Here is a 27321-nt window from a genome sequence, read left to right as displayed (position 1 = left end):
TAGAGTGTTGTTGCGTGTTAGGTTTTTGAACTGTCATGGCAGAAACGTTGGAAACAGGTAGAGAAGTTGTGAATGGGAGAGAGGAGCATCATCTTAAACGGGAAGAAGAAGATGAGTTGACGTTTTGCATGGAAAAGATGGTTTCGTTTGTGGTTCCAATGGCTCTGAGGACATTGTTTGAGCTGGGGGTGTTTGATATCTTAGCCAAAAATGGTGGCAAACTCAGTGCAAAAGAGATTGCAGTTGAGATAGGTAGCAACAACCCTGAAGCTCCTGCAATGTTGGATCTGTTGATTTTGGCTTAATCCCAAGTCCCACATCAATGGGTTCATTGTTTGGGAAGGAGGTTTGAGGGTTATAAATTAAACTCTTCTCCTTCACTGTTATATATCCCAATTTGTAATATCTTCTCTCATAATAATAAAAGGGAGTTGTTTTTGCTGTGCTCGGAGATTAGGCTAAACAGGCCGAACTCCGTTAACAATTTTCGGGTGTGTTTTTTTCCTCTTTATCTCTTTTATTATTCCGCTTTATTTATTCAATATTATTTGTCGGGTAGCTCTGTTAGGGTTTTGTTTTAGTGGGAAAATTACCCGTTTTTCCCAACAAGTGGTATCAAGAGCCGAAGGTTCGCCTTGGGTTGTTTGAAATTATTTGTAATATTGAATATTATATTTTGAGTTTGTAATGGCAAATCAAGAAGAAGAAGCGAAGAATGTATCCAGAGTGTCGGGCTCCTCGTCATCATGGTCGAGGTTCCTGGTGTCCACTTTGAAATTGGCGGTGGAAATATTTGATGGCACTGGACATTTTGGCATGTGGCAAGGAGAGGTCTTGGACTCTCTTTTTCAGCAGGGTCTTGATATTGCTATTGAAGGAGAGAAACCAAAAGAGGTAGAGGAGAAAGACTGGAGTATCATCAACCGGTTAGCATGCGGAACTATTCGATCCTGCCTGTCCAGAGAGTAGAAGTACGCTGTAAAAAACGAGACTTCTGCACACAAACTGTGGAAGGCATTGGAGGACAAGTTTCTGAAGAAGAGTGGTCAGAACAAGCTCCTGATGAAGAAAAGGTTGTTCCGATTTGACTACCAACAAGGTACTACTATGAATGCACACATCACTATGTTTAATCAATTAGTAGCAGACCTGTTGAATTTAGATGTGAAGTTTGAGTATGAGGATTTGGCTTTGATGTTGTTATCATCTCTTCCTGATGAATTTGAACATTTGGAGACTACGCTCCTTCACGGGAAGGAGAATGTGTCGTTAGATGCTGTTTGTTCTGCTTTATATAGTCATGAATTGAGAAAGCAGGATAAGATGAAAACCAAATCAACGACATCAGAAGAAGCATTGGTGGCAAGAGGCCGTCAGCAAAGCCAAACAAAGGAGAGAAGAGGGATGTCTGAGTCTAAAGGTCGAGCCGTTGCCAAAGATGAGTGTGCTTTCTGTCATGAGAAAGGACACTGGAAGAAAGACTATCCAAAACTGCAGAAGAAAGAAAAGGTTCCGCAAGATGCAAATGTTGCAGAATGCAAAAGTGATGTGGAATCAGATATCTCTTTAATTGTCTCGCTTTCAGCATCATCGTACCCAGATGAGTGGATATTGGATTCAGGTTGTACCTATCATATGTGTCCCATTCGGGATTGGTTCTTTGAATTTCAAGAACTTGATGGCGGGGTTGTTTACATGGGTAATGATAATCCATGTAAGACAGCTGGGATAGGTTCAATCAAGCTGCGGAATCATGATGGATCCACCAGAATTTTGCGGGATGTACGGTACGTGCCAAAGTTGAAGAAGAATCTCATCTCATTGGGGGCTTTAGAATCTAAAGGCCTAGTCGTGACGATGCGAGATGGAATTCTTAAAGCAACTTCAGGAGCACTGGTGATGTTGAAAGGCGTGATGAAGAACAATTTGTATTACTATCAAGGTAGTACAGTGGTGGGGATAGTAGCGGCAGCAACTTCTAGCTCTAAGAAGGATGCTGAGGCAACGAAGTTGTGGCATATGAGGTTGGGACATGCTGGAGAGAAATCCTTGCAAATTCTTACCAAGCAGGGATTGTTGAAAGGTACGAAGGCTTGCAAACTTGAATTTTGTGAGCATTGTGTTCTGGGAAAACAACGAAGAGTGAAGTTTGGCACTGCAATTCACAATACCAAGGGTATTCTGAATTATGTGCATTCAGATGTGTGGGGACCTGCCAAGACTCCGTCAATCGGAGGTAGGCATTATTTTGTCACTTTTGTGGATGATTTTTCCAGGAGAGTTTGGGTGTTTACTATGAAGAACAAAAATGATGTGCTTGAAATTTTCCTTAAGTGGAAAGATGAAGTTGAAAACCAGACAGAAAGGAAGATTAAGGTTCTCCGAACCGACAATGGAGGAGAATACAAGAGTGATCTGTTCCTGAAGGTATGCCAAGATTGTGGCATAGTTCGGCACTTCACTGTTAGAAAAACACCACAGCAGAATGGGGTGTCAGAGCGTGTGAACAAGATACTTGTGGAGAAAGTTCGTTGTATGTTGTCTAATGCTGAGTTAGGCAGAGAGTTTTGGGCTGAGGCTGTGACATACGTTCAACATCTCGTCAATCGTTTGCCATCATCTGCTATAGATGGAAAAACCCCGTTAGAGGTATGGTCTGGAAAACCTGCAACTGATTATGATTCTTTGCATGTTTTTGGTTCTATTGCATATTATCATGTGATTGAATCAAAGTTGGATCCACGGGCAAAGAATGCTCTTTTCATGGGCTTTAGTCCTGGAGTGAAGGGATACCGTTTGTGGTGTCTAGAGGCAAAGAAGACGATTATCAGCAGGGATGTTACCTTTGATGAATCTGCCATGTTAAAGAAGGTAAATCCAGAAGGAGCTGATAGTACTCCACAACAGGTGGAGTGTGTTCGGAAGCAGGTGGAGTTTGAGCAGACAGTGGTGATCCCAACACGAAATACCACAAGTGACTCTCCTATGGAAGAAGAAGAGTCAGATGAGGAAGAGGTTCCTACCCAAGAATCTCAACAGCAATCAACGCCAATTGCAGTTAGAAGACAGAGACGAGATATTCAGAAGCCTGCTCGTTTCATGGATATGGTTGCCTATGCACTTCCAGTTGTTGATGACATTCCATCCACTTACCCAGAAGCCATTCTGAGTTTAGAGAGTGGTAATTGGGCAGGTGCGATGGAAGAGGAGATACAGTCTTTGAAGAAGAACAAGACGTGGAAGTTGGCACAATTACCAAAAGGTAAGAAGGCAATTGGGTGCAAATGGGTATTTGCAAAGAAAGAAGAATTTTCTAATAAAGAAGATGTTCGCTACAAGGCAAGGTGGTTACAAGGGCCAAGTTTGAACATTGTTTAGACTTGGTTAATATTTTGCACATTTGAAGTTGGCGCCCGGAGGCGCAAATTTGAAGCACTGTAAAGTTTGTTTTTGTTATGTTTTGAGAAGATTTGTTTTAGGTGGGACTTGAAATTAAGCCAAGGTGGAGATTTGTTGATTTTGGCTTAATCCCAAGTCCCACATCGATGGGTTCATTGTTTGGGAAGGAGGTTTGATGGTTATAAATTAAACTCTTCTCCTTCACTGTTATATATCCCAATTTGTAATATCTTCTCTCATAATAATAAAAGGGAGTTGTTTTTGCTGTGCTCGGAGATTAGGCTAAACAGGCCGAACTCCGTTAACAATTTTCGAGTGTGTTTTTTTTCTCTTTATCTCTTTTATTATTCCGCTTTATTTATTCAATATTAATTGTCGGGTAGCTCTGTTAGGGTTTTGTTTTAGTGGGAAAATTACCCGTTTTTCCCAACAGGATCGTCTTCTTACCCTTTTGGTTACTCATTCTCTGTTATCATGCTCCATCACTCAACAAGAACCACACCCTCAGAGGTTCTACACCCTCTCCCCTGCTTCCAGATATTTTGTTACTGATCCTCAAGGTGCATCATTGGGATCCTCCATCAAATTGCTTCTCGACCAGATCTTCTACAAAAGCTGGTTACTTTTTCTTACCCCTCTTCACTGAAACATAAATCTTTGCTTAATTCTCTGTTGTTTTTCGTTTTGTTTTGAGGCAATGAATTATTGAGTGATGGGGTTTTGATTCAGGGGTGAACTGAAAGGATCAATCCTAGAAGGGGGTGTAGCATTCGACAGGGCTCATGGCATGAATGCCTTCGAATATCCACGTGTGGATCCCAGGTTTAATGAGGTTTTCAACAACGGTATGACAGGCCTCACCACTGTAATTACGAAGAGGATTCTTGAGTTATACAATGGTTTTGAGCATGTCACTAGGCTGGTTGATGTTGGTGGAGGTCATGGGGTCAACCTCAAATTGATCACATCCAAATACCCTCACATTCAAGCTATAAATTTTGACTTGCCTCATGTAGTGGAAAATGCCCCCCTCCTTTCAGGTATTATCTATGATTATTTATTATGATGAATTATGAACTATAAGGTTCGAACATTCCTCTTAAATAATATATCCGTGTCGGACACATATATTGAACACTGGCACACAATACTTGTAGGACACGTAACCAGCCATGAAGAATGTATTTTTGTTTCAAAAGAAACTGAAACATACTTGTGCACATAAATTTTTATTGTCAATTTATATAATTTTATAATCATATAATACATAGATTCGTGTCTTTGTGTTTTACAATTTAGAAATTATACGTATTTTTGTGTCTATATCGTGTCGTATCAGTGTTTGTATCTGTGTTACTTTCTGACAAACAAATAATAAACTCAGAGTTATTTTGGTCCTGCAGGTGTAGAGCATGTGGGAGGAGACATGTTTGAAAGCGTTCCTTCAGGAGATGCCATTTTTATGAAGGTGGGTTTGCTTATTAAGCTTTTTCAACCAAAGTTATATATATGCATCTAAATATTGTAGCAGAATGTAATATTTAAAAAGTAATTTTTATGTTTAACTATTGCCTGGACATAGATAACGGTTTGGTGATCCTATTCGACTAGAGATTAAGACATTTCATAATATATATGTGGGTGTAAACCCCATCTTATAAGTCAGTTTTATGATATTGAGTTATGCTTAAAGTCTATTTCTTAATATGATATCAAAACATAACTAACTATTGTTTGTTGGATTTATCAAACTATCTACTATCGAACCAACCGTTATCAGACCACCATAATATATAGTTTCGTATTATATAAGTGGGTGCAAATCTCACCTTATAAACAGGTTTTATAAGGTTGAATTAGATTTAAAATTCACTTCTTAATCTTATAATAGTATGTTTATCACACGATTAATTGACATCATAACCATGGTGGATAAAAAATTTCAGTGGGTACTTCATGATTGGAGTGATGAACAGTGCGTGAAGCTCTTGAAGAACTGCTACAAAGGGATTCCTGATGATGGAAAGGTTATTGTGGTGGACTCAATTGTGTCAACGGTGGCTGAGACAAGTCTTGCTGCTAAGAGTGCTTTGGGATATGACCTCATAATGATGACTCAAAACCCAGGAGGGAAAGAAAGAACACGTCAAGAAATCATAGAATTGGCAGAAGCATCTGGGTTTAGTGGGGTCAGATTCATATGCTGTGTATGTGGCAACTGGGTTATGGAGTTCTACAAGTAATGAATATTATGCAGAATGTGATTTTGGGGAGTGAAATTCTGCAGCAGAACATGGGAAACTAGATGCTTAAGACGATTTCCATGAATAATATGTTATCATAAAGGTTCTCTTGATTTTTCTTTTCAATGAAGAGGACATGTTGGAACTTCTATTTGGTATATAACTGTTGTTTCCTCTTATTAAAACTCACAGGAAAAAAAAATAGAAATGCAGGTAAAAAATACACAAAAGCAACCCCTTCTAAATTTTTAATAAATTAAATTAAATTTCACAATTTAAGGGTGAAGAAATTTATTTTTTACAACATTTGATTTTATTTTTATTTTTTACAATGCATAAAAGTAACATTGGTACTACTATTTACCAATTTTATTTCAAAGTTCATGCAAAAAAATATAAAAATAGAAGAAAGTCATACAAATTACTAATAATATACTTTTCTAATAATTAAATGAGTTTTTAATTTAAAAAAATCTTATAAAACCGACTCATGAGATGAGTTTTGCATCCACTTATGTACAATAAATTGCCCTCATGTCGATGTGGGATCTCCAACAATAAATTTATCTATTAAAAACTAGGAATACTCATATTCAACTTAAAATAGAGACATACAATGCATATATAACATAAAGAATCACATAATATGTCAAGATTTATGTTTTAATTTTTTTTTTAGTTATGATTAACTATTATTATTGTTTTCATTTTACTTAACTTTCACAAAAAAGAATCACATCAAATATGTAACCTTTTGGTTTGAGGGTGAACTTCCTTTCATGAAAATGGTTTTGTAGCAAGATATATCTAATAGTAAAAAGACCATACTTATGCATTTTGGAAAGCATTGTAGATTTCTTTTTCCACAAATTGTTTAGAAACATTTTTTTGCTTTTAAATAAGGTGGTCAAGTTATGTTGTTAATTAGGTCAACTTATACATATAAACAAGATTTATATATTTTAACATGTAGAAGTTCTAAAATGGGTTTGACCTTGTGTATTAGCTTAAAAAGTTGCCAAAACTCACTTAAGTTTAATTGGATTTTTTTTTATCTAATATGTTATTTAAAATAATAATAATATTTTTTTGAAAATAATGAAAGTATTAAAAATATTTCCAATAATTCCCTTTATGGTCTTATATATGTGCTCCCTTTGCTTCAACTTTTGAAGTGACTAATATTATTATTGTGTTGATGCTCTGTTTTACATGTTATTTTAGCAAGATCCTAACTAAGCTCTGGCAGAAAATGAAATGGACTAAATGATAAGGTATCCTTCAAATTCAAGGATTCAGTTTCAATGCATTAACTAAAAATGTTAACCTTGAAATTCAGAAAGGGATATAAACATATATATATATATATATAACTGAAGAAATGTATATCTTCTTGAATATATTAAAAAGATTACACTTATTTGGAGGCTAGATTACATTACATGGGATGAAGTATGTTGGTCAGAAGCTTACTGGGACAAAATAAAGCACAGCTGCAACTTCAACAAAATGCTCACTGCTTTAGCTGCTCCCAAGTATTTCGCTATATGTTTCTTTTACCTTTCTTAGAAAATTTTCCCTGTCACAGTAACCAAATTATGGAAATAAAACATTGATCATCAAGTTATAATTCATGCAACCAAATTATAGTAAGTTATCAGCAGAATTTGCTCTACCTGTCTGGCTTGAAAACTAGGTTCTTGTAAGCAAACCACTGCAGAGAAAGATAAATTGAAGATGAACTACTATTGATGATATCATTTTGAATTAAAAGCTTATTGATGATATCATTTTGAATTAAAAGTTGATTTGATGGTATCAAGAAGTGGACTTTAAATCTAACTCAATCTCATAAAATTGGGTTATGAGGTGAGGTTTGCATCCACTATAAAGAATGAAATGTTCCAATCTCTAGTCGATGTGGAATCTCCAACACACCCTCCTCACATCGAGAGTGACAGCTCGTATGCGTGGGACAACATATTATGGGTGGTCTGATAACGGTCTAATAAACCCAACAAACACTTGTTAGGATAAATTCGAAAATGACTCTGATACTATTAAGAGTGGACTTTAAGTCTAACTCAACCTCATGAAACCAGTTATGTTATGAGGTGAGATTTACACTCACTATAAAAAATGAAATGTCTCAATCTCTAGTGAATGTAGCGATATCCAACAAATGGACTTACCCCAGTGTAGCCAATGCCTACTACCTCAAGAACTCCAGGAATCAAAGGAAGCCTATCAATTGCCTGTTACAAGTGATAATCATATCATTGCTTAGGTTACAACAACTTAATAATTTACCTCAGAAACCACTTGATGATGATGTATTTGATGGAAATTCTGTATTAAAAGAAACCTACTGAGATCATTCCAGCTGAGCCCCACAATGCAACAACACCAGCCACTGCCAATGAACTCACTGCATATTTATCTTCAACTTTCTCCCACTAGCCAACATTAATGAGTCAAGTCAGAAACACAATAGCAAGGTCACATATATCATCACCCTTTTATCAGATAATTTGAGATGATCCTTACAGCTTCTTGAATAGTCTTCACAATCTCTGGCGTCTCAGCAATAGCAGGCTCTGTTGTGGCAACTTCTGCTGCTGGGGCCTCTCTTGTGGTAGCCATTCCCATAACATTTCGAGCAATCTTGCGGCCTGAAAGAATCAAACTTGAAAAGTTAGTACCACTGAAGAAGCAAGGCTAGAAATATCCATGATTCACAAACTGATGGGCATGACACATTCATGCAGAAATTAATCTTCACAACTCATACTGAAATTATAAGACATTAAGGTGTTTGAAAAATGTTAATTTGACAACTGCATACTGAAAGATTAAAGTTTATAACTCTGATTTGATCAAAACAATTTTAAAATTGTTTCAAGTAAAAATTATTTCTCTTTTCAATTATAATCTGATACAGAAACTTGAATGTGATAACACTTATGTAAGTGTCGTATTATATAACTAATTGTGATGATTTTTAATAACCGTCATACTGTCACTACATATAAGTTTTCTTTTTAGTGAAAGCTTTTTTAGGTAATTCACTTACAGAAAGCAGCAGTCTTGGAAGGACGAGTGTGAGAGTGCAGGGGTGGTGGGGGAAGAGTGGGAAGAGTAACACATTGTGGGGAAGAAGCTGGTGATTGCCTTGGAGGCTTGGCATCAACAAGGGTGGAGGAAGAGGATATAGAGAGGGTGGGGGAGGAGGTTGAGGCCATTGTTATTGTTCTGCAACTCCTACTTTTAGTGTCCTATGAAGATTCTGAGGCTAACAGGGAAAGAATATAGATTATGTTGTTGAGATATTTATTTGGTGTGTTTGTAATTTTGCTGGAAGTTCTTCTGCCACAGTTTGAAGTGCTGAACCACTCATTTCTCTTCATTATGGATAGTGTGTGTGATGACATGGATGCTAAGATAGGGCTTTTATGGTTTTTCCTTGGATACAATGTGCTTGCACTTCCTCCAAGCCTCAAATCATGCAAAAATATCTTTCTTCTAAAATGCTTTTTTTCATCAACTCTTTTCTGGCTCAAAATACACCTTCACAAAATATCCAGCAAGCAATGTACTGTCAATCTGTAATGGGAAATAAAGATTTCCCCAATCATAATTGGTAAAGTTTGGTGGCTAAAGGATAAAAGAAAAAAAATGAGGCAAATTCTTTCTACACCCAACATTTTTTAACCTTCACCCAACAGAATTTTCAAATTCCAAAAATACCCTTTATTCCAGAAATGAAAATCCGAAATAGAAAATAATACATTCTGGAAAAAATAGATCTGGAAGAGCTTTTTGTATTCTGGAAACAAAAATCAAAAGTCCATTCCAGATAAGAAAATCTGTAATACAAAAAATAATACATTAAAGGTATTTTTGTCTTTTCTAATGGAATTGAGTTCGGTAATATGGTGCAGGAAACAATTGCTAAAAGGCAGTTTCTTCCTGCACCTCTATATTTTTCTTCCTACATCCCCACAATTTTGTAAATTCTGAAACTAACTCCCACAATTTTGGGATCTGGGAGTGTGCTGCGGATTCATCAATCTGAAAGTGAATCATGTTGCATTCCGGATGAGGGGGTCTTCTGGAAGCAAAGTTTGCATAAATTATTGATTTCTGGATTGCAGAATCTGGAAGCCTAATTTCTATTATGGATTGGTGGATCTAGAATGATTTTTTTTCAATTATGGATTTCTGAATCCAGAATGCATATTTTGAATTACGGATTGACGGATCCGGAATGATTTTTTCAATTATGGATGTTTTGCATTTTTTTTATTTTGGATTAACATTATCATTCATGTACTACCGGAAGCATCAATCCAGAAGATTACCGGATGCGCCAATCCAAAAATTTACCGGAAACGTCAATCCGAAAATTTACCGTATTTCATAATCCAGAATAAAAAAAAATGTACAATTTATAGAGCGACACTTTTGTCTTTGCGCAAGTGGGGGTGCAGGAAGAAAAATGTACTGCCTTGCCAAAAATGGATAATGGCCCAAGGATTGGACTGGAGTCTATGGACCCAAAGAGAAGGAGAATGGCCATTGGGTTCTGCACCCCCAGTTTGAAGCTGCAACCCCATGAGGGTAGTCAAATATAATAAAAAATGTCCCTAGTTCAGATTTATAAAACAACCTTATTTTAGATTGAGTGATAATCATAGTATATTTTGAAGTTTTGTACACATTCCAAAATTACGAAAATGTATTAATTCTTAAATGTATATTTCGAGATTTAAAAATACATACATTCTAAGAATATATTTGAGAATGTGAATTCTAAAAATTATTTTAGAATATCCATTTTAAAAATAGATCATGGAATGTGTAATTTGAAATATATTAATATATCATGAAAGGTGTACAAATATATTTTTGGATATAAAAATATATTTTGATATCTATTTCCAAATCTTAAAATGCATTATAATTTTTTAAAGATAAAATTGAAAATTTAATTTTATGTGGGGGTGAATAAATAAGGTTGGAGAATTAGGATATATTAAGCCTACACTGGATGCTTCTTTGTGCGCACAAGTATTTAACTGTCCTATGTATATACAAAAGTGGACTGTTTCTTCACCTCCATATATGTTCTTCTGCCACCTCATATAAAATGTGAAAATATCTTTTTATTCTTCTTGTGCCACCCTCATAAAGTAGCTTCCAAATTATATAATCGAGACACGCATTTGAAAAAAGACTTTTGAATTATATAATTCGAAAGCTAAAAAAGACTTATAAGTTATATAGTCCAAAAATTAATAATACATTTGAAAAAAATTTCTCAATTATGTAATCTGGAAACTAAATGCGAATTTGAAAAAAAGACTTTTAAATTACATAATCTGAAATATTACAAAGGGATATTTTTAGAAATACGAAAATTTATGGAAGTGAGAAAAGAATATATGGACTTGCAGGAAAAAAAAAAGTCACAAAATGATATGGTAAGATAGGTGGTGAATCAATTAAGGGGATTAGAACATATATACAACTCAAGGGTTCTACTCTGTTCAATTAATAAATGACTTTAATCGTGCAATATCTGTAATTTAAACAAGAAAAAAAAGTGTTTTTAGTTAGTTATATTTTCATTTAAATTATTTTAATTCTTATATATATAATAATGAATTTAATTCTTAAACAAAAAAAAAATGAACTTTACAAATTTCTCTCATAACTTGGCAGGGAAGAAACAAACAACTAATATAGTGGAAACATATCACATAATTTTATTTTAATTATTAAAATGTCTTTGAATTTTTATAAAATGTAAGGTAGCATGTTAAATGGAATGTGATTAACTTTTTACCAAAATTTCAAGTTTTCAATTGAGGTAAATGATTTTATTAAGTAAAAGTGACTAAAAAGACGTGTATTTTAAAAATTAAAATGTATTCCGTGTATATAAATTAAAGTACAGAAGTTTTGTTGCACACCTATTTTATTTATACATATTTTATCGTTTAACTTTCAAAATGTCACATATTTTATTATCTTATTGGTTGAATAATAATGTAGAACTTCAAAACAACATAGATAATTGATAGGGAAGAAAATTGAATCTAACACTTTCCTACTTAACTTTTAAATTTGATTCTAACATCCAACTTTTTTAAAATTTTGCAGGAAGAACACTTTGCTACAATATGGAAGATTATGAACAAAACATTATAATGTTTTTGTTTTTTTCACTTTTGGACACTTGCATTAAAAAGTGATTATTCCTTTACCTATTTAGTTCTGGTTCTTCTCCACTATGCACTAATCAATCACATAAAAGGGAATCGGATTCACAACAAACTTCACTCTCAAAATCAAACTCCAACAGAGGAAGCTTCATAGATGCTATGCCCACCATTGAAATTTATACCATTGTTCATTTATCTGTTATCCTTTTATTAATTTTAGATTATATTAATTATTATATTTTTAACTATACCATTGTTGATTTTATTTAAGATTATCAATTGACCTTATTATGAAAAGATAAGTCATTAGCAAGCATCACATAATCACCAATACAAAAGTAAAATTTCAACTTTTTGAAAGATAATTTTTTTTTTAAATACTACAATAAAAACTTATTAATTTAAGAAACATTAAAAGCTTGTCTAAATCGAATAAAAATATTACTTATATTCCTTAATTTGTATATCATTTGAAGTATGTAAATAGAATAACCAAAAATAATAATAATAATAATATGTTTATGAGATATTTGATCATCTCACACAATGCACTGATTCCAATATCTAAAACACCACTTCTCACTTGTCTATGGTAGCAGATGCAAAAGCCTGCTATGAAAATTAACTTCTCAATTATATCCCAATTATATCCTAAATCTCCCACGACTAGAAATTCTTCGACATCCCAAAATCGATTTTATAAAGTTGAATTAAATTAAACGATTTTATATAGTTAAATTAGACTTAAATTATTAATTTTTATGAAGTTAAATTAGACTTAAATTATTAATTTTTATGAAGTTAAATTAGACTTAAATTATTAATTTTTATGAAGTTAAATTAGACTTGAAATAACACTTTATTGTAAAGTCTTACTTTGCTGCACCAAGTGCCATAACCATTGCAACACAATTGATAAAACTCCAGTCACAAACAATTTGAGGACTAAGAGAAGAAACACACATGCCTTCTCATTCTGGTTCCTCTAAATTAATATACAATACCACATAAACCTTGTACACTGCAACTTGAAAATTCTTTCATTTTTACCTTTTCTAACACACTGAAGTTGAAAAAAAAACTAACTCTTATATATGAATTTTCTGGTTTTGAGGGGAACAAAAAGAAAGAGTTGCAATTATTACACTGAATCGATGACAGAAAAAGAAAAGGTAGGTTGAAGAAGACATCATACATCGACATCGCAGGGTGAAACTCCGAGGAGAGGAACTGGACCCACCAACCCTTTCTTCAAACCCATCAACACATCGCACTTCACATACAGTCCATAATGAGCAGTTTTGATGGCACCAGCCTTCCACCGAACCCTGCCCTGAAATATCAGCCTCAGACCCACCACCCCATAAGCCTCGTCCACCACCAATCCGTTTGAAACCTCAACCGACACCGGCACCGTCGTCCCTCCGATCACCGGAGACACCGACACAGCGGTGTGTTTGCCCTGGTGCAGCGGCGGCAGCAGGACCTGCGGCGTTATGGCCTGGTTCCTGTAGGAGACGAAGGCGGAGAACCTGTCGTAGTAAATGGAGACACGCCTGTTGGGGTTCTTTATGAGGACGGAAAATTGCATGGTGGTCGACATGAGCGGTGGGGTGGTGGCGTTGAGGCCGTAGATGGCGGCTCCGATCACCGTGAAGCGGGGCTTGTGAGGACGGTAGACAAGCCAGAGCACAAGAAGAGTGACACCCGCTAAGAGGAGGAAGATGGTGATGCCTGTGCATGCTGCACGTCTCGGATCATTCGAGTTTTTGTCCTTCGACATTTTCCCTGTGTTGCAGTGTGTGACTTTGGAGTTTGGTAGTGAAGAAGAGAAAAAAGACAGAGAAATAAGAGGTCAATAGAGGAGAAGAATCTAAGAGGAAACTGTTGCATGCTTTTACTTCACATTTTTTCATATATAAACGTGTCTATGTCTGTGTCTCATTTTTATTTATTTTTTGCAACTCTCACTCTTTCTACACTTGAATCAAGTTCTGTAAATCATTATCCAAAAATTGCTTATTTTTAACTACCTCTCACCAAAAGAAAGATGCTGTAGTAATGTAATGGATCACAGAAGTCACAAAGGAGAGTTGGAATTGGTCACTTGGTATTGGAGTGCTTTTACATCTCTTTCAGTCCAATTTTTCTTCTTCTTTACTTGTTATGCCTTTCACTTTTCTTTGCCTATCTCTTGCTAAGAATATAACTCAGTGAGTGTACATTATGATTCTGATTAGTCATCACTTCTTTTGCTGGCAATGTCTTTTACTTCCCCTCACCCAAACTCCTAACTCTTTATATGCATTTTTCTCCCTCATTTCACTTCTTCTGGTTACACTTGTCTTTTTCTGTCATGGGAAGATGAATGAATTAACAATGAGAATACACAAAAATAATAATAGAAAGAGTTTGCACTGGAATTTATATTAGGTTTGGAATTATAAAAAGTGGGAAGCAAATAAAATTCATGGAAATAATTTCTTTTTTTGCTGTGAGACCTCCAAAACTTTAATATTGTTGTCATTAAGGAATAAATTTCAATGTTATGTTTGGTGTCCTAGAAATGGAGAGGAGAGAGTAGATATAAGATGGAGTTGGGGAATATAAGAAGTTTTTTGGTAGAAATTAGTTAGTAAAAAAATAGTAAGCCTGTAGATCTTAATTTTATTTACTTTCACATCACAGTGATGAAAGGTAATGACAGCATGTGATTAAACAGTGATATTTATATTAAGGAAGTCTAATTCAGTTGATTTAGCAGAATGAATGAATTGTTGTAGATTTTCTAATTGAATAAAAAGAAAAGTGTGCTACTCTTGTTTTTTATAATGGATTAAAAGGATTTAATACTATAATATACACTTTTATCAGCAAAATAGTATTTTTAATCATAGTATACCTCTTTTTTCTATCCAAACCAAACAAATTTATAAAATATCTTTTAAATTTTCATTCTATTTTTCTCAACCTAAATAGCACACAATTCCACATTATTTTCTAATAGAATACAGCAAGTACTGTAAACCCTATGTTTAATTAAATCAAGTGCCTCATTTAATTTCTTCATAGGTAAGCTACACAATTAACTCTCATGCTGCTTATATCATATATATCAGTATATACCAATAGTCAAACGTATGATAAAAATAAATGTGGAACCAACAAAGTTCACCGCCTTCATTTTCTTAATTTAGCATGGGGTCAGGTAGTGGTGCTTTTGGTTTTTGTTCAGAAAAATAAATGAAGAACCAAAAGAGAACAAAAGCAGAGGAGGGGAGAACCGAAAGGAATAGCTAAAGGAGATGTGGCTCAATTTGACTCCTTTCACCGACATATGGATAAACTTAGACTTAAAAAATGAACAGTGTGTGCATGCAATGAACTATGTGTTTTCTCTTCAGTTATACACACGTTCGGTTCCGTTTGGACCATGCTTCGCAAGATCATACACCAAACTCAGCATGATGTGATGTGTTTCCCACAACTGCTATGCAAGTCGCATACAATTTATACACATCACACATGTTAACACTGTTTATGATTTCAATGCCCTAATTAAGACTTTCAAAACTGATTTATCCAAATTATAAGATCACATTAAAATCTATCTTAACTATAGTTAAAAAATTGCTTACTATATTTTTTATCTAGGCATGAAGTCTAATAGTATTACACATTAAAATTTCGGATTAATTAAAAACATAAGAATAGAATCTGAACAAATAATATATTAGTAGGAATTAGGAAAAGAAAAGTCAGTTTGGAGTTGGTATTAGGTTCGACCCATAAAATATTAGGAAAAGAAAAGTGAAATACATGAACAATGGGGTCCAAGTGCTTTTACAAATCATAAGGGGACTTGGGAGGAGGAGTCTTCAGTGATTGCAGGAATTTCAAAATGTACCTACGTTGACTGGATTTGGTTGATTGAGCAACCAAGACTATAGTATTCTTAAAGGGGGCTCAAATGATCAATGGAAAGATTAAAGAAAGATTGTTTTCATTTGATTACAAACCATAGATGCTTGCCAGGATAGAAGCTATTTCAACCCTTATAGCATACTACTGCCTATATAACTATAACCCTGTACTAGCTTTCAATCCAGAAACATATACACGAGGTAAAATCAAAATTTCAAATCAATTCTACATTCTAAGAGACAACCAATATGACAAGTCATAAGAAAATACTAACAACGCTAAAAGGAAACATATTTTACCAGACACACTATACCTATAGTTAATCCTTGTCGAGAGAGGCAAATCAGCTTTGGAAGTTAAATTTTAATTCAGCGATTAAGGTAATTTCAAGAAGCCATAATAAAAAAATTTCAGGAATCACCACCCAGGTCTGATACTGGATGATCACTGTGTACTTGGCGAACAAATTGCCCTTTCACCCGAGGGCGCTGCTCTGCCAATCTCTTCCGGCTTTGATATCGGACCTGAGCAAGAAATTTCAACAATAAGCAGCTGCGTTAGACAAGAAAGCAATCACAATTTAAGTTTCAAATCCTAAAGTCTGATAATTTTAGAAATACATGGCAGCAAGCAATTGCATGAGGCCCCGATAATTCCTTTACCATAAATATTTCAAGAGTAGCTCTTTTCAGAAGCAGTAATAGCACGGCAGCAATACCTTTTTCTCGTAGCATCTGTCTTTCCGCTTAAGTCGAAACTTTGTTAGAGCTGCTTCTCGTTGGCTGGTGCGATGAGAATCTGTCCCTATGAATCCATCATAACCGAGGTGACCAATATCAAAGAAACTTTCATTGTTGTCCTTGGCTACCTTAGCCGAAGTAGCATTTCCTTCACTTCTACAGCCTATGCTTCTGTACACGCCACTACAATTATGATTTGTTGTATCATGGTAAAGAGCAGTATCAGCACTCTGACTAGCAGTCGGAGAGTCCTGTGTCTCAAAATCCAAATGGCTTTGGTCATTTACATTTTGATCAGAAGCATGGGTTGCATCGTCAGACCAGTGATGATGTTTTGAGTTGGGAGATTGATGATTAGACTGGGAGGAAGTACTTGAGGGAAAGGGAGAGCTCTCTTTCTGGAACACTGATTTTGGAGTCCATATGGGATGGACAACTGATTGAGAATAAAGCATAGAAGGGAAGACATTTCCATTTCCAGTAGACTTGTGATCATAAGTCACCCCTGTAGCAGGAAAGAATCTAAGTTGACTGTTTGGTAAATTTGGATCAACTTGTTCAGATTGACCAATATCTGAAGTGGTAATTTTCTCCTTAATTTGATTTTCTGCACCATATTGATCAGAAGTTGATGTGTTTTCAGATAACTTATGGGATTTCTGAGAATCATGACTACCGTTTGTTAATTTTGCAGAGATAGTTGATGGTGTTGGACAAAGGGTCTGCAACAACTTACTACCACCATACCTGCAATTTTTTTTTTATCACATCATAAAAAATTCTCTTTATATTTTGAAAGTTCAATAGAAGACATGCTTTGGAAAGCAATAATTGATACTGATTTCTTGACCTACAAAAGTAGTAGGCAAGTGGTCACCCGCCACCTCCCCAAAATTCAGGCTTGGTGGGAAGTATTACTTAAATTGCTGATGACTGAGGATAAAACACAACAATATATTTGGTGTCTATATAGAAGCTTGGACAAATTTACCACCACTTAGTGTTTCGGAAGACCATAAATACATGCTCTTAAAATGGTTTTAGTCCATATCAATTTGCCAGTTGGTAAACTTTTAACTCCATTACCCGGCATGTAGAGTGACATAAGCAAAAATGGGAAAGACTCTAGAAAGTACACGTATAATTATAGAAATGAAAGTTAAAATTCATTTTGCTGAATTTGTTATTGTTAGAGCAAAGAAAGGTTCGTACAACTCCTATCTTTAGTACTTGATTACGAATTAAAGTCCAAAACAAGTAGAGAACTAACCTAGAAAAGGCAGAAGCATTTGAATGGTTCAATATTTGCCTTTCCTCAGATACATCTTTGTATGAGCTTCCAGGAAAATATCTTCTTACAGAAAGTTCCAATTGTGTATCAAAGTCAAACTTGGCAATGTTACCACTACTGAAACTACAATTTTCATCAGTGCTCTTTGGAAGTGTCTTGAATGTACCAATCAAGTCAATGGCCCCAGTAGAAGGGCCTTCCAATTCATCAATGCATCCATGAATATCGACATTAATCTCAGGATTGGCTTTGCTCAACTCTATTCTTAGAACTTCATCCTGATTTCCCATTTCACCAAAATCATAGCCTTGACCTAGCCTTAAGCCTGTTGGTTTAAAAGTTTTGTTGCACCCTTCATCTTCTGATATAACTATTGATTTGGCTGCAATACATGCTAACTGTAACTGAGTAACAAAATAAGGGCCAAAGATTTGAACAAAAGTACAAAATAAAGGAAACTTGCACACCTCCAGCTTCGTCATTATGCTCATCTGATTCCCTTTCACATTTTGTAGAGTTTTCATGCTTAACTGTGCCAATATCGCTCAAATTTGAAGAACTCTTCAGCAGTGAAATATCCTGCATATTTTCCATGAATGTACTCTCAGCTTAAAAAAATGGAGGTGTACTAGTTCTCTCTACATAGGAGTTGGCAAAACATGTCGTTTCTATATAAAATCATGAAACCAACCTAACCTATAAAGGAAAATGTCCCAAGTTGGGAGAAGAGTGGCTTCATACATGTAATGGAAAAGGGATTCAATGTTTATGTCTTTGTGTGTTAATCATGCCAAGCAATGAAAGTGTAGATGAAACTTCAGAAATTGAATTAGCAGAATTAAAAATTAATTGTTGTTTCACACCTAACACAGAAATCTGAGAAACTGACATCTGTTGCAGGCATATTGCAGCATGTTGTTATTTCAGTGAGAGTTTAGAGGCCGGGAGAGAAAAACTTACTTGAGCCTCACTTGTTTTCTCGCTGCATTCATTATTTTTTGGTGTCGAAGCCACAGAACCGCTAGAATCATTGCTTGCAGCATGATTTTCTGCAGCAAAACCAAGTTCAATCTGTGACAGTGTTAAACTTTGAGGAGGCCTGCTTATATGTATGGAAAACATGAATTGAAGCAATAAATGGGAAGTAAATAGGGAGGTGATATTTTGACAGCCACCAAGACAACTCAAAATAATAATATTTTAATCATATTTATTTTATTTTTTAACTTCAAATCTTAATATATACTATTATAGTGGGTTAAAAATTGGGTGTATTTTTTTATCAAGGGTGTCAAAGTAGTAAGTTCACACTAATAGACAAAAGAAATATCAAAGAATTGCCAGAATAAAATTGAAGAATATGACGTACAACATGCCATCTCCACACATGCTGCCACAAGTTTCTCAGCTCATTCTTGCGAACAGGTTTTATAAGAAAATCAGCTGCACCTTTTAACATGCATCTGAACGCCATGCTAACTGAATCATGGGAAGACATCACTGCAAAATCATAAGAAGGTGAGAACAAATTTGAGTCCATTAGCCACATCTAACTACTAACAGTACCAAGTCAACTCATACTTATGACGGGAATGTTTTTGCAAGCTTCATGCTCCATGACTAAACTAAGAAGTGAAAATCCAGATATTGATGGCAAATCCACTTCAGTTAATATGAGATCTATGTCAGATGCTTTGTTCTTCAATGTCTCCCATGCCTTTAAGCCATCACAAACTGTGGAAACTGCATGTAAAAATTGCAATTAAGAAGTTCATAAGCATTTTGAGCTTGAGGGAAAATTCCCATTTCAAACACTACCGTGGAAGGAAATACCTTACACAGTGCCCACCACAAAAGTACACATTTGCATGAAATCATTCCCTTTATATTTAATTAAAACAAATAAATAACCATTATTTAGTTCAAGTACGTTGTAAGTGAAACAAACCAGATTGATACCCCCAGTTATTGAAATATCTACTTGAGTTAGTTTGTTCACATTAAACACGTTTAAAGAGGAAACAGAGGTGGTTTGGGTTTTCATTTTCTCACACATAATTTAAACAACATTTTTTTTAAAAAGAAAACCTTTGTAACTGCATTTACGGAGAAGTGCAGCAATGATCTGTCGAGTAGAATCATCAGCTTCCACAAGCAACACTCGAAGCACCATCCGAGGCAGAAAACGTTCCCACCGAACCGTGGAGGCATTGTTGCTCTGTTCCCCCTGCATCTGCATCACACACTTCTCACCCGCCACTTCACCCATTCTCAAGCAATTTGCTTCTGCTGCATTAATCAAAACCCTAATTTGACGCCAGAAAAGTAAGAAGAAGACACCTGATGCTGAATCTTAAATTGGGCAGTGAAAATATCTAAAAAGTCTGCTAAATTGAGTGGAGGCAGAGAGAAAAAGAGACAGAGAATTTCGGAATTTTCAAACCGCCTTCAATACTTTGCTTCACAACCGCGAAAATTCTACAAAATATCTTCTCACGCCATGCCACATACATGCATAGATACATAATCACTCTCAGATCTCAACTTCCTCTGTTTCCCCTTCTGACGTGTCCCATTCTCCACCATTAGTTATTAGACACGTGCCTCATTCATCTTCCGAGAAATGCCACGTCGTCCTCATTTGGGAGGTATTGGTTACCAACACGTGGAATTCTTAGGTATATTCATTCCTGCTTCCGTCAGCCATCAGAAGCAAGAAGAAGAAGAAGAAGAAGAAATGCAGAGAATCTTTGTTCGGTCGAAAACCCTAATCACGGGTGCTTCCAATTGCATCTTCTTCCTTCCATCACCACCCCTTTACCTGCAAAACCCAAAGCAACAACAAGGCTTTCACAGCAACAGTGGGAACACCCCTTTCGGATCACCAACACGAGTTCAGAAGCTGATAGCTTCCCAATCAGACCCTCTTCTGGCCAAAGAAATCTTCGATGTGGCCTCTCGACAACCTAACTTCCGCCACACTTACTCGACCTATCTCATTCTCATCCTCAAGTTGGGTCGCTCCAAAAACTTCTCTTTCATCGACCATCTCCTCCGCTGCCTCAGATCCGATTCTCAACCCATCACTCCCACCCTCTTCACTTACTTGATCAGAGTCTACGCAGAAGCCGATTTGCCGGAAAAAGCCCTCAAAACCTTCTACAACATTCTCCACTTCGATTGCAAGCCTTTGCCCAAACACCTTAACCGCATTCTTGAGCTCCTCGTTTCCCACCGCAATTACATTCGCCCCGCCTTCCTTCTCTTCAAGGATGCTCACAGGTATGGGGTGGAACCCAACACCAAGTCCTACAACATTCTCATGCGCGCGTTCTGTCTCAATGGGGACATTAGCATTGCCTACTCACTGTTCAACAAAATGTTCAAACGAGATGTTATGCCGGATATAGAGTCTTACCGGATTTTGATGCAGGCCTTGTGTCGGAAGAGTCAGGTGAATGGTGCTGTTGATCTGTTGGAGGATATGCTCAACAAAGGGTTTGTTCCGGATTCTTTGACTTACACCACTTTATTGAACAGTTTGTGTAGGAAGAAGAAGCTCAGGGAGGCTTACAAGCTTCTCTGTAGGATGAAGGTCAAAGGGTGCAATCCTGATATTGTTCATTATAATACTGTTATATTGGGGTTCTGTAGAGAGGGGCGTGCTCACGATGCCTGCAAGGTTATTGCGGACATGCGGGCCAATGGGTGCTTGCCTAATCTGGTGTCCTATCGTACTTTGGCGAGGGGCTTGTGTGACATGGGAATGCTTGATGAGGCTCGCAAGTATGTCGAGGAGATGCTGTGCAAAGGTTTTTCTCCTCATTTTGCTGTTGTTCACGCCTTGGTGAAGGGGTTTTGTAATGTTGGTAGGGCTGAGGATGCCTGTGGAGTTCTTACTATGTCTCTTGAACATGGGGAAGCTCCTCATGTGGATACTTGGATGGTCTTAATGCCTGTAATATGTGAAGTTGATGATGGTGGGAAAATCAGTGGTGCTTTGGAGGAAGTTCTTAAGATTGAAATAAAAGGGCATACTAGAATTGTGGATGCTGGCATTGGTTTGGAGAACTACTTGATTAAGAAGATACGAGCCAACTCCAGAGTATTCTAAAACTTATGCAGGACTTACAACTTACAGTCATGCTTCTGTCATTCATGTTGGATCTTTGTGGTATGTTTGTTGCTTTCCTACGAGTGTAGCCTGCATAAAAATGCCATTGCCCAAGAATCTGGCTTGCTTTTAACAGATAACCAAGGTTTTCAAGTGACGATGTTGTTTTTTGCATGTCAATCATAATTATGCTACTCGACTGGAAAATAGAGTATAACAGTGGTTAATATGAGGACAGCTGGGATATTATAAATTCGGCTAGTCTTTGGAACTCCAGAAAGGAGGGATGGGTTCTGCTCAAACGAACGCTGGTGACTTTCTGTAATATTCAACAATCAACATAGAAGCCCGAAACGGATCAACATGGATTCACTAGGTTAAGACATTCTTGTTCACTGACTTAGACATTCTTGTCATTTTCATCTCATCCTTTTCAGATAAGTAATCTCCCCACCCAATCATTACAGATTTGAATATGTGTATAGAAGTATACCAAAACAAGAAATTTCCCTGTGTCAGTCAGCACTGATATATTAGACCTTGCCATGAAGTTTGACTCCCATCAATAAGAAAATTTTGTTGTACACATGTGAACTATTTAACATTGCTGGTAGTAATATAGAACACGACAATTTTATATGGTCTCTTCACATTCTTCTTTTTTCTTTAATTTTTCATCTGATAAGTATTACGGCTTCATTTGTACTACTTTTGGTGTTTGGTATTAACATAGAGTTTCATTATGCGACTTGCATTGTTAGCTTCAAAGGCATACGCGTATATACAGAGTGTAAAATGGTTTTTCTTCTGAATAGCCACTTTCCAATTTTGCATTTTCTATTTTGTAAATTAGTTTTGAGACGTAGTTCATGCTTGTTCAGTAAAGAATTTCACTATCATTGCAGAATAATGTTGCATTTATTTGGATAATAAATTGTTGTTTAAACAATGAAGCTGGCAATGTCCGAAGTATCACTTTACAAATTTAAACATTATATTTTTACAGAAGTTTTCTTCTATGCATTTCGTTAGTTACACTAAATATTGAATTTTATACTGTACAAATAATAACAGTTAAAATAATGCATACATGTTTTATTTTATCCATAGACGATGTTATTCGTTTGATAAATTAAAAGCTTTTTGTCACTTAAAATAGAGAGGATAGGGACAGATAGATGAAATTAGCCTACAAAACTTAAAAACCAGTAAACAGTTTCCAAGAACTCTACAAAACTTGTTTTAAATAAAACCTAAACTATTTCCCTTTCTTCCCTTTCTTGAAATTTCCCTTTTTAAAAGACTTTTTCTCAGGTTTCAATTTGTTGTCAGCTGGTGAAGCCTTCCCTTTATCGCTTCTTCGCTTCTTCTCTTTCTTCACATTGTGCATTGTGACGGCCTAGAATTCCGAGAGCACGATTTTAACGAAAAAAAGGTTAATAATAAAACAGGGCAAATTTGAAATCCATGTCACTAAATGAATCTACTGTACCTTTTCAACGTTCAGTATGTTATGAGAATTCTTGGACATGATCTTGTTCAATATTTTTTCAGTTTGCTCTCTCTCTTGTGATCCTATCCCGGTTCCTTCCACCACTGGCAGGAACTAGATGAAAACAAACCAATGGAAGTTAACAAGACAGTTTAGTTAAAAATGGATGTTTCTACACATAACAATTTACATGGCTAAGAGAAACAGTTATATATGCTTAGTGTACAGTGCACAACCTTCCGATATTTTCCTTTATGTTTTGCAGGCTTTTCACCAGGCAATTTCTTGTCAAATTTCCCACCACTGGCTGTTGCAGTTGCCGCAATTCCTGCTACATTACCTAGTTCATCCTTTGTAACTTTCTTGGGTGCTGCCTGAGTTCCTGTTATAGGCAAAGCTGTAGCTGCCAACTGAACATGGCTGTATAATAATTTGTTCAGATTTCATTACAATCAAGAAAATATCATGAATAGCAGAGAGAAAAATAATAAAGATATATATTAAAGGAAAACAAGAAACACCAGGTCAAAACTCTACAACAAACTAGTCGAAAGTTGCACACTTTTAAGGTAGGACAGTTGCCTCTAGATTACTCAATTGCTCCCAAAGGTGGGGAGATTACAACATGTACGAAAGTCAGACATTAAATGAAATTGAGATGCCACCAATAGCAAAGGTGAGATACAATTGACTCAAATGGAAAATTAAAAGGCAAAGGTCCATGATCCATGAAATAATTGTGCACACAACTATAAGTCAATGATGTATACTATAATGAACATTAACAAATAGAATTCCCATGCTACAAAATCTTCAAGGTAAATTGAAGAACATTATGTTACAAACCTTGGTAAAGCACCGAATTTAGCAGCTTCTTTCAAGTTCTGTAGTCGATTTTTATCTTGCTTTTCAATTCTTTTCTTCTTATTTTCTTTTCTTTTGGCAAAAGGATCCTCTGCTGGATCTACAAAATGTTATAAAAATACCATTACTAACATGCCATACATATAGCTCTGATCAGTGTACAAAAACAAACCCAAAAAACGTTAATTACAAGTTTATATTCATGAAAAGATAAAAATGTTAAAGTCAAGAGAATAATAACATTAAACATAAACGGTCTAAATAAACATCTATATGATTTGAAATATAGACATATAAATACTCTCTAACTTCCAGATTATCACATCCAGGAAAGGGATGTTCGATCATATACCATCAGTTTCTTTTGCCTCGATGATAGGTACAGCATCTTCATCATTTGCACGATCATACCCATATCTCCGTTTCCAGGTTCCGGATTGTTCATCATACACAATCTTGTCTTTCTTCCGATTCTGTATGCCTGCAAAATAACACACAGAGGTTAAAATACATCAGTTCAACTAATAAAAATTAGGAAGCACTAAGCCAAACACAGACCGTATAACCAGCATTAAGATTATTTGAGAGTCACATGTGCAGCATGAATAGACAAACCTTTCTTTTTGGCAAAAACTTCCCATTTAGTAGGAGGCTTAGGTTTTGGCAACTGAAAAAAGCATCACAAAAATTGATGAGCCAGTGATTTGAGTGATTAGACATAAAAAAAACACTACAAACAAAGAACCAAACTTCTTATTCATATCATTTAATTCCAAACTTACCTCTATTATATATATTTATTTCTAAACTCATCAGTTGTATACATCTTTAAGGTTATCAAACTATCATTTTCCTAGAATCATATAACCAATACAATTGCATAGATAATTGCAATGCAGACGCATATATAAAGTTGCAATACAGTAGGAATAAGGATTAGGGGCACGAGCATTAAAGGAAAAAAGTGAGAATCAATAAATTATATAACCTTTGAATTAAGAAGAACAAAAATTGGAGTGTGGGATTACATGTTTTTCTCTTGGCAATTTAGTGAGTGGCGCAGGCAAGTTGACAAGGGGGCCATCTACATCTTCCGTTGATGGTAAGGTAAAGAGGGCATCTGCAACAGCTTGAACCAGGTGAGTGGCTTTCAGTAAACACTGGTTGACGAGGTGCTCCCTGTGTGGAATAAACGTAAGCAAAGACAGTGTCAAAAACGAAAAACCCTAAAGAAGAGGAAGAAGACGGTAGGTGGGTACCTTGGTACCTGGAAAGAGGTGGTTGAGAGGGGAAGGTGTGATTGGAGTCGAAAGCCATGAGGTTGCCGAGGTCCACATCGAACTTGTGCTGTTTCTCAGCTTCAATCTCCATCTCCATCTCCATCACTTTCAACTTCAACAAATCAAACCAATATCAAACCTCAGCGGCATTGCAGGTGGGTAACGGCTTAAGGGTTTGTTTATGTTGTGTTGTGTTTCTGTTGTGTGGTGTTGCAGCGCGAGGATGAAGAACAAATGAAACCGAGGCCCAATATACAGGCCCAACACAAACAACAATAAAAAGAAGAAAAAAAAAGATGAACCTTTGAGGGATTGCTTCTTCCTGCACCTCCACATGTTCTTGTGTCACCTCCATATAAAAGTGAAAACACATTTTTATCTTTATTGTGCCACCCATAGATTTATAAAATTCGGAAGCAATTTAAAAAAATTATATATATTTTGGATTACATAATCCTGAATCTAATATATTCGAAAATAGCTTACGGATTATGTAATCCAAAATATATTTTTAATAAATTATATTTTGGATTATATAATTTGAAAATAACTTTCGGATTATGTAATTCAGAATATATTGTTAAAAAAATAGTTTTTTAGATTATATAATATGGAAACTAATCACGCATCTGAAAAAAGGTTTTCAGATTACATAATTCAAAAGCTAATTTCATATTAGAAAATACTATACTTCTGGATTATGTAATCTAGAAACTAATCACGCGTCTGAAAAAAAGGCTTTTTGGATTACATAATTTGAAAGCTAATTACGAATCTGAAAAAAGATTTTCGTATTACATATTCAAAATACTATATAAGGATTGAAATACAAAAATTTATGAAGGTGAGAGAAGAACATATGGAAGTACAATAAGAAACAATCCCTTTGAGGTGATGATATTGTCCGCCTATTTATTACTTAAGGAAGAACTTTTTGCTTCCTGCACCTAATGATTACTAATTGCACCCCATATAAGTCTCATGGTATAACGTGTAAAAGATAAAACAACAAAACCGCCACTTCGTTGCACCGAAATAAGAACAGAGTAATGGATTGTTACTAATGATGAAGAACCTGTTTAATAAATTTTGTAAAATACGATTCCTCTTACAGTATCACACTTTTTAATAAAAATTTGCAAACGCATTGTAAGTTTAGAACAGAAAGCTCAAAATTATGTTGCAGCTGAACATTAGAGTCACAAAAACAAACAGAACTGCAATACTGCTAATGAAAAAAAAACTAAAGGTACTGATTTTATCTTGAAAACAATGGACAATTTAGGGAACAAAAGAACAAAATTTCTGATTCAATTCTACGTGCCTAAAAAGTTTAACAATTATCATGTCATGATGTTCAAAGATGAATTTGATTATATTTTGTGAAGTTTCGTTTAATATTAAGTTGGAAAGTTATAAAGAAAACAATTTTATCATTATAATTATTTTGTATATCAAGATGTGATTGTAGTATATTTTGTCCATTTGGAGACTAGAAATTTATGAGGTTAAGATACGTCTCTTAGATGATGTGTTTTTGTTAAACACACGCATCGATAGCGAACATTAACACTCATAGGACACGTATCCATAAAATGTTTAATTAAAAAAATATTTATGAAATTTCAGACAATTCTAAGACAATTCTAACATAATTTTATAAAGGATAAATTCATTATTTTTTAAAAACTCAAACTATGATACATACCTGGAAATTAGTTTCAAAACTGCACAGCAGTGGTAAAGA

General features: G+C 35.4%; 6 protein-coding genes across 8 annotated transcripts; 2 read left to right on the top strand and 4 right to left on the bottom strand.

Annotated features, from left to right (window-relative positions):
* On the top strand, positions 1 to 5791 carry LOC150025317 (isoflavone 3'-O-methyltransferase 4-like). Its single transcript, XM_090295351.1, has 6 exons — positions 1 to 280; positions 1042 to 1045; positions 3833 to 4017; positions 4129 to 4439; positions 4803 to 4867; positions 5346 to 5791. The coding sequence occupies exons 1-6, from the start codon at positions 36 to 38 to the stop codon at positions 5640 to 5642; spliced, it is 1107 nt and encodes a 368-aa protein (XP_090151477.1). The 5' UTR covers positions 1 to 35; the 3' UTR covers positions 5643 to 5791.
* Positions 5792 to 7010: 1219 nt separating this feature from the next.
* On the bottom strand, positions 7011 to 9068 carry LOC137822083 (protein CURVATURE THYLAKOID 1B, chloroplastic). The gene is made up of 6 exons (XM_068626988.2): positions 8716 to 9068; positions 8190 to 8314; positions 8012 to 8098; positions 7835 to 7897; positions 7319 to 7356; positions 7011 to 7221 (listed from the first exon to the last, which is right to left on the bottom strand). The coding sequence occupies exons 1-6, from the start codon at positions 8882 to 8884 to the stop codon at positions 7164 to 7166; spliced, it is 540 nt and encodes a 179-aa protein (XP_068483089.1). The 5' UTR covers positions 8885 to 9068; the 3' UTR covers positions 7011 to 7163.
* Positions 9069 to 12806: 3738 nt separating this feature from the next.
* LOC137820926 (NDR1/HIN1-like protein 12) lies at positions 12807 to 13792 on the bottom strand. Its single transcript, XM_068625269.2, has one exon. It carries the CDS (start codon positions 13650 to 13652, stop codon positions 13059 to 13061), a length of 594 nt encoding a protein of 197 aa, XP_068481370.1. The 5' UTR covers positions 13653 to 13792; the 3' UTR covers positions 12807 to 13058.
* Positions 13793 to 15855: 2063 nt separating this feature from the next.
* LOC137820922 (two-component response regulator-like APRR9) lies at positions 15856 to 20358 on the bottom strand. 2 transcript variants are annotated; one of them, XR_016515794.1, is made up of 8 exons: positions 19913 to 20341; positions 19406 to 19567; positions 19194 to 19324; positions 18785 to 18895; positions 18292 to 18403; positions 17804 to 18206; positions 16512 to 17038; positions 15856 to 16317 (listed from the first exon to the last, which is right to left on the bottom strand). XR_016515794.1 is itself a non-coding variant. In XM_068625264.2 (8 exons), the coding sequence occupies exons 1-8, from the start codon at positions 20091 to 20093 to the stop codon at positions 16204 to 16206; spliced, it is 1983 nt and encodes a 660-aa protein (XP_068481365.1). In that variant the 5' UTR covers positions 20094 to 20358; the 3' UTR covers positions 15856 to 16203. The 2 variants fall into 2 exon arrangements, 1 of the variants encoding a protein (XP_068481365.1); XM_068625264.2 differs by having other exon boundaries at positions 16512 to 17280; positions 19913 to 20358.
* An 89-nt stretch (positions 20359 to 20447) lies between these two features.
* Positions 20448 to 22582, top strand: LOC137820923 (pentatricopeptide repeat-containing protein At4g01400, mitochondrial). Of its 2 annotated transcripts, XM_090295767.1 has the most exons (2): positions 20448 to 21278; positions 21365 to 21501. In XM_090295767.1, exons 1-2 carry the CDS (start codon positions 20448 to 20450, stop codon positions 21371 to 21373), a joined length of 840 nt encoding a protein of 279 aa, XP_090151893.1. In that variant the 3' UTR covers positions 21374 to 21501. The 2 variants fall into 2 exon arrangements, with proteins under 2 accessions (XP_090151893.1, XP_068481366.2); XM_068625265.2 differs by having other exon boundaries at positions 20448 to 22582.
* A 430-nt stretch (positions 22583 to 23012) lies between these two features.
* LOC137820924 (ribosome biogenesis regulatory protein homolog) lies at positions 23013 to 25787 on the bottom strand. Its single transcript, XM_068625267.2, has 8 exons — positions 25562 to 25787; positions 25323 to 25473; positions 24910 to 24961; positions 24647 to 24775; positions 24277 to 24394; positions 23667 to 23850; positions 23431 to 23544; positions 23013 to 23337 (listed from the first exon to the last, which is right to left on the bottom strand). The coding sequence occupies exons 1-8, from the start codon at positions 25675 to 25677 to the stop codon at positions 23197 to 23199; spliced, it is 1005 nt and encodes a 334-aa protein (XP_068481368.1). The 5' UTR covers positions 25678 to 25787; the 3' UTR covers positions 23013 to 23196.
* Between the last annotated feature and the right edge of the window lie 1534 nt (positions 25788 to 27321).

The sequence above is a fragment of the Phaseolus vulgaris genome, chromosome 9 (assembly GCF_051622355.1).
Source record: "Phaseolus vulgaris cultivar YP4 chromosome 9, ASM5162235v1, whole genome shotgun sequence".
Classification (NCBI taxonomy): Eukaryota; Viridiplantae; Streptophyta; class Magnoliopsida; order Fabales; family Fabaceae; genus Phaseolus; species Phaseolus vulgaris.
Note: the sequence above shows the minus strand (reverse complement) of the source record. Positions and strands in the feature narration are given on the sequence as shown.

Coding starts and splice junctions, on each gene's coding strand:
- LOC150025317 (XM_090295351.1), top strand. CDS start 36: ATGGCAGAAACGTTGGAAACAGGTAGAGAAGTTGTGAATGGGAGAGAG. Junction 4,018..4,128: donor CAGATCTTCTACAAAAGCTG/GTTACTTTTTCT, acceptor GTTTTGATTCAG/GGGTGAACTGAAAGGATCAA. Junction 4,868..5,345: donor GAGATGCCATTTTTATGAAG/GTGGGTTTGCTT, acceptor AAAAAATTTCAG/TGGGTACTTCATGATTGGAG.
- LOC137822083 (XM_068626988.2), bottom strand. CDS start 8,884: ATGGCCTCAACCTCCTCCCCCACCCTCTCTATATCCTCTTCCTCCACC. Junction 8,099..8,189: donor TGAAGACTATTCAAGAAGCT/GTAAGGATCATC, acceptor AATGTTGGCTAG/TGGGAGAAAGTTGAAGATAA. Junction 7,898..8,011: donor GCTCAGCTGGAATGATCTCA/GTAGGTTTCTTT, acceptor CACTTGTAACAG/GCAATTGATAGGCTTCCTTT.
- LOC137820926 (XM_068625269.2), bottom strand. CDS start 13,652: ATGTCGAAGGACAAAAACTCGAATGATCCGAGACGTGCAGCATGCACA.
- LOC137820922 (XM_068625264.2), bottom strand. CDS start 20,093: ATGGGTGAAGTGGCGGGTGAGAAGTGTGTGATGCAGATGCAGGGGGAA. Junction 19,568..19,912: donor CCGTAAATGCAGTTACAAAG/GTTTTCTTTTTA, acceptor TTTTACATGCAG/TTTCCACAGTTTGTGATGGC. Junction 16,318..16,511: donor ACAGATGCTACGAGAAAAAG/GTATTGCTGCCG, acceptor TTTCTTGCTCAG/GTCCGATATCAAAGCCGGAA.
- LOC137820923 (XM_068625265.2), top strand. CDS start 20,448: ATGCCACGTCGTCCTCATTTGGGAGGTATTGGTTACCAACACGTGGAA.
- LOC137820924 (XM_068625267.2), bottom strand. CDS start 25,677: ATGGAGATGGAGATGGAGATTGAAGCTGAGAAACAGCACAAGTTCGAT. Junction 24,776..24,909: donor AGTTTTTGCCAAAAAGAAAG/GTTTGTCTATTC, acceptor GTTATTTTGCAG/GCATACAGAATCGGAAGAAA. Junction 24,395..24,646: donor CGAGGCAAAAGAAACTGATG/GTATATGATCGA, acceptor AACATTTTGTAG/ATCCAGCAGAGGATCCTTTT.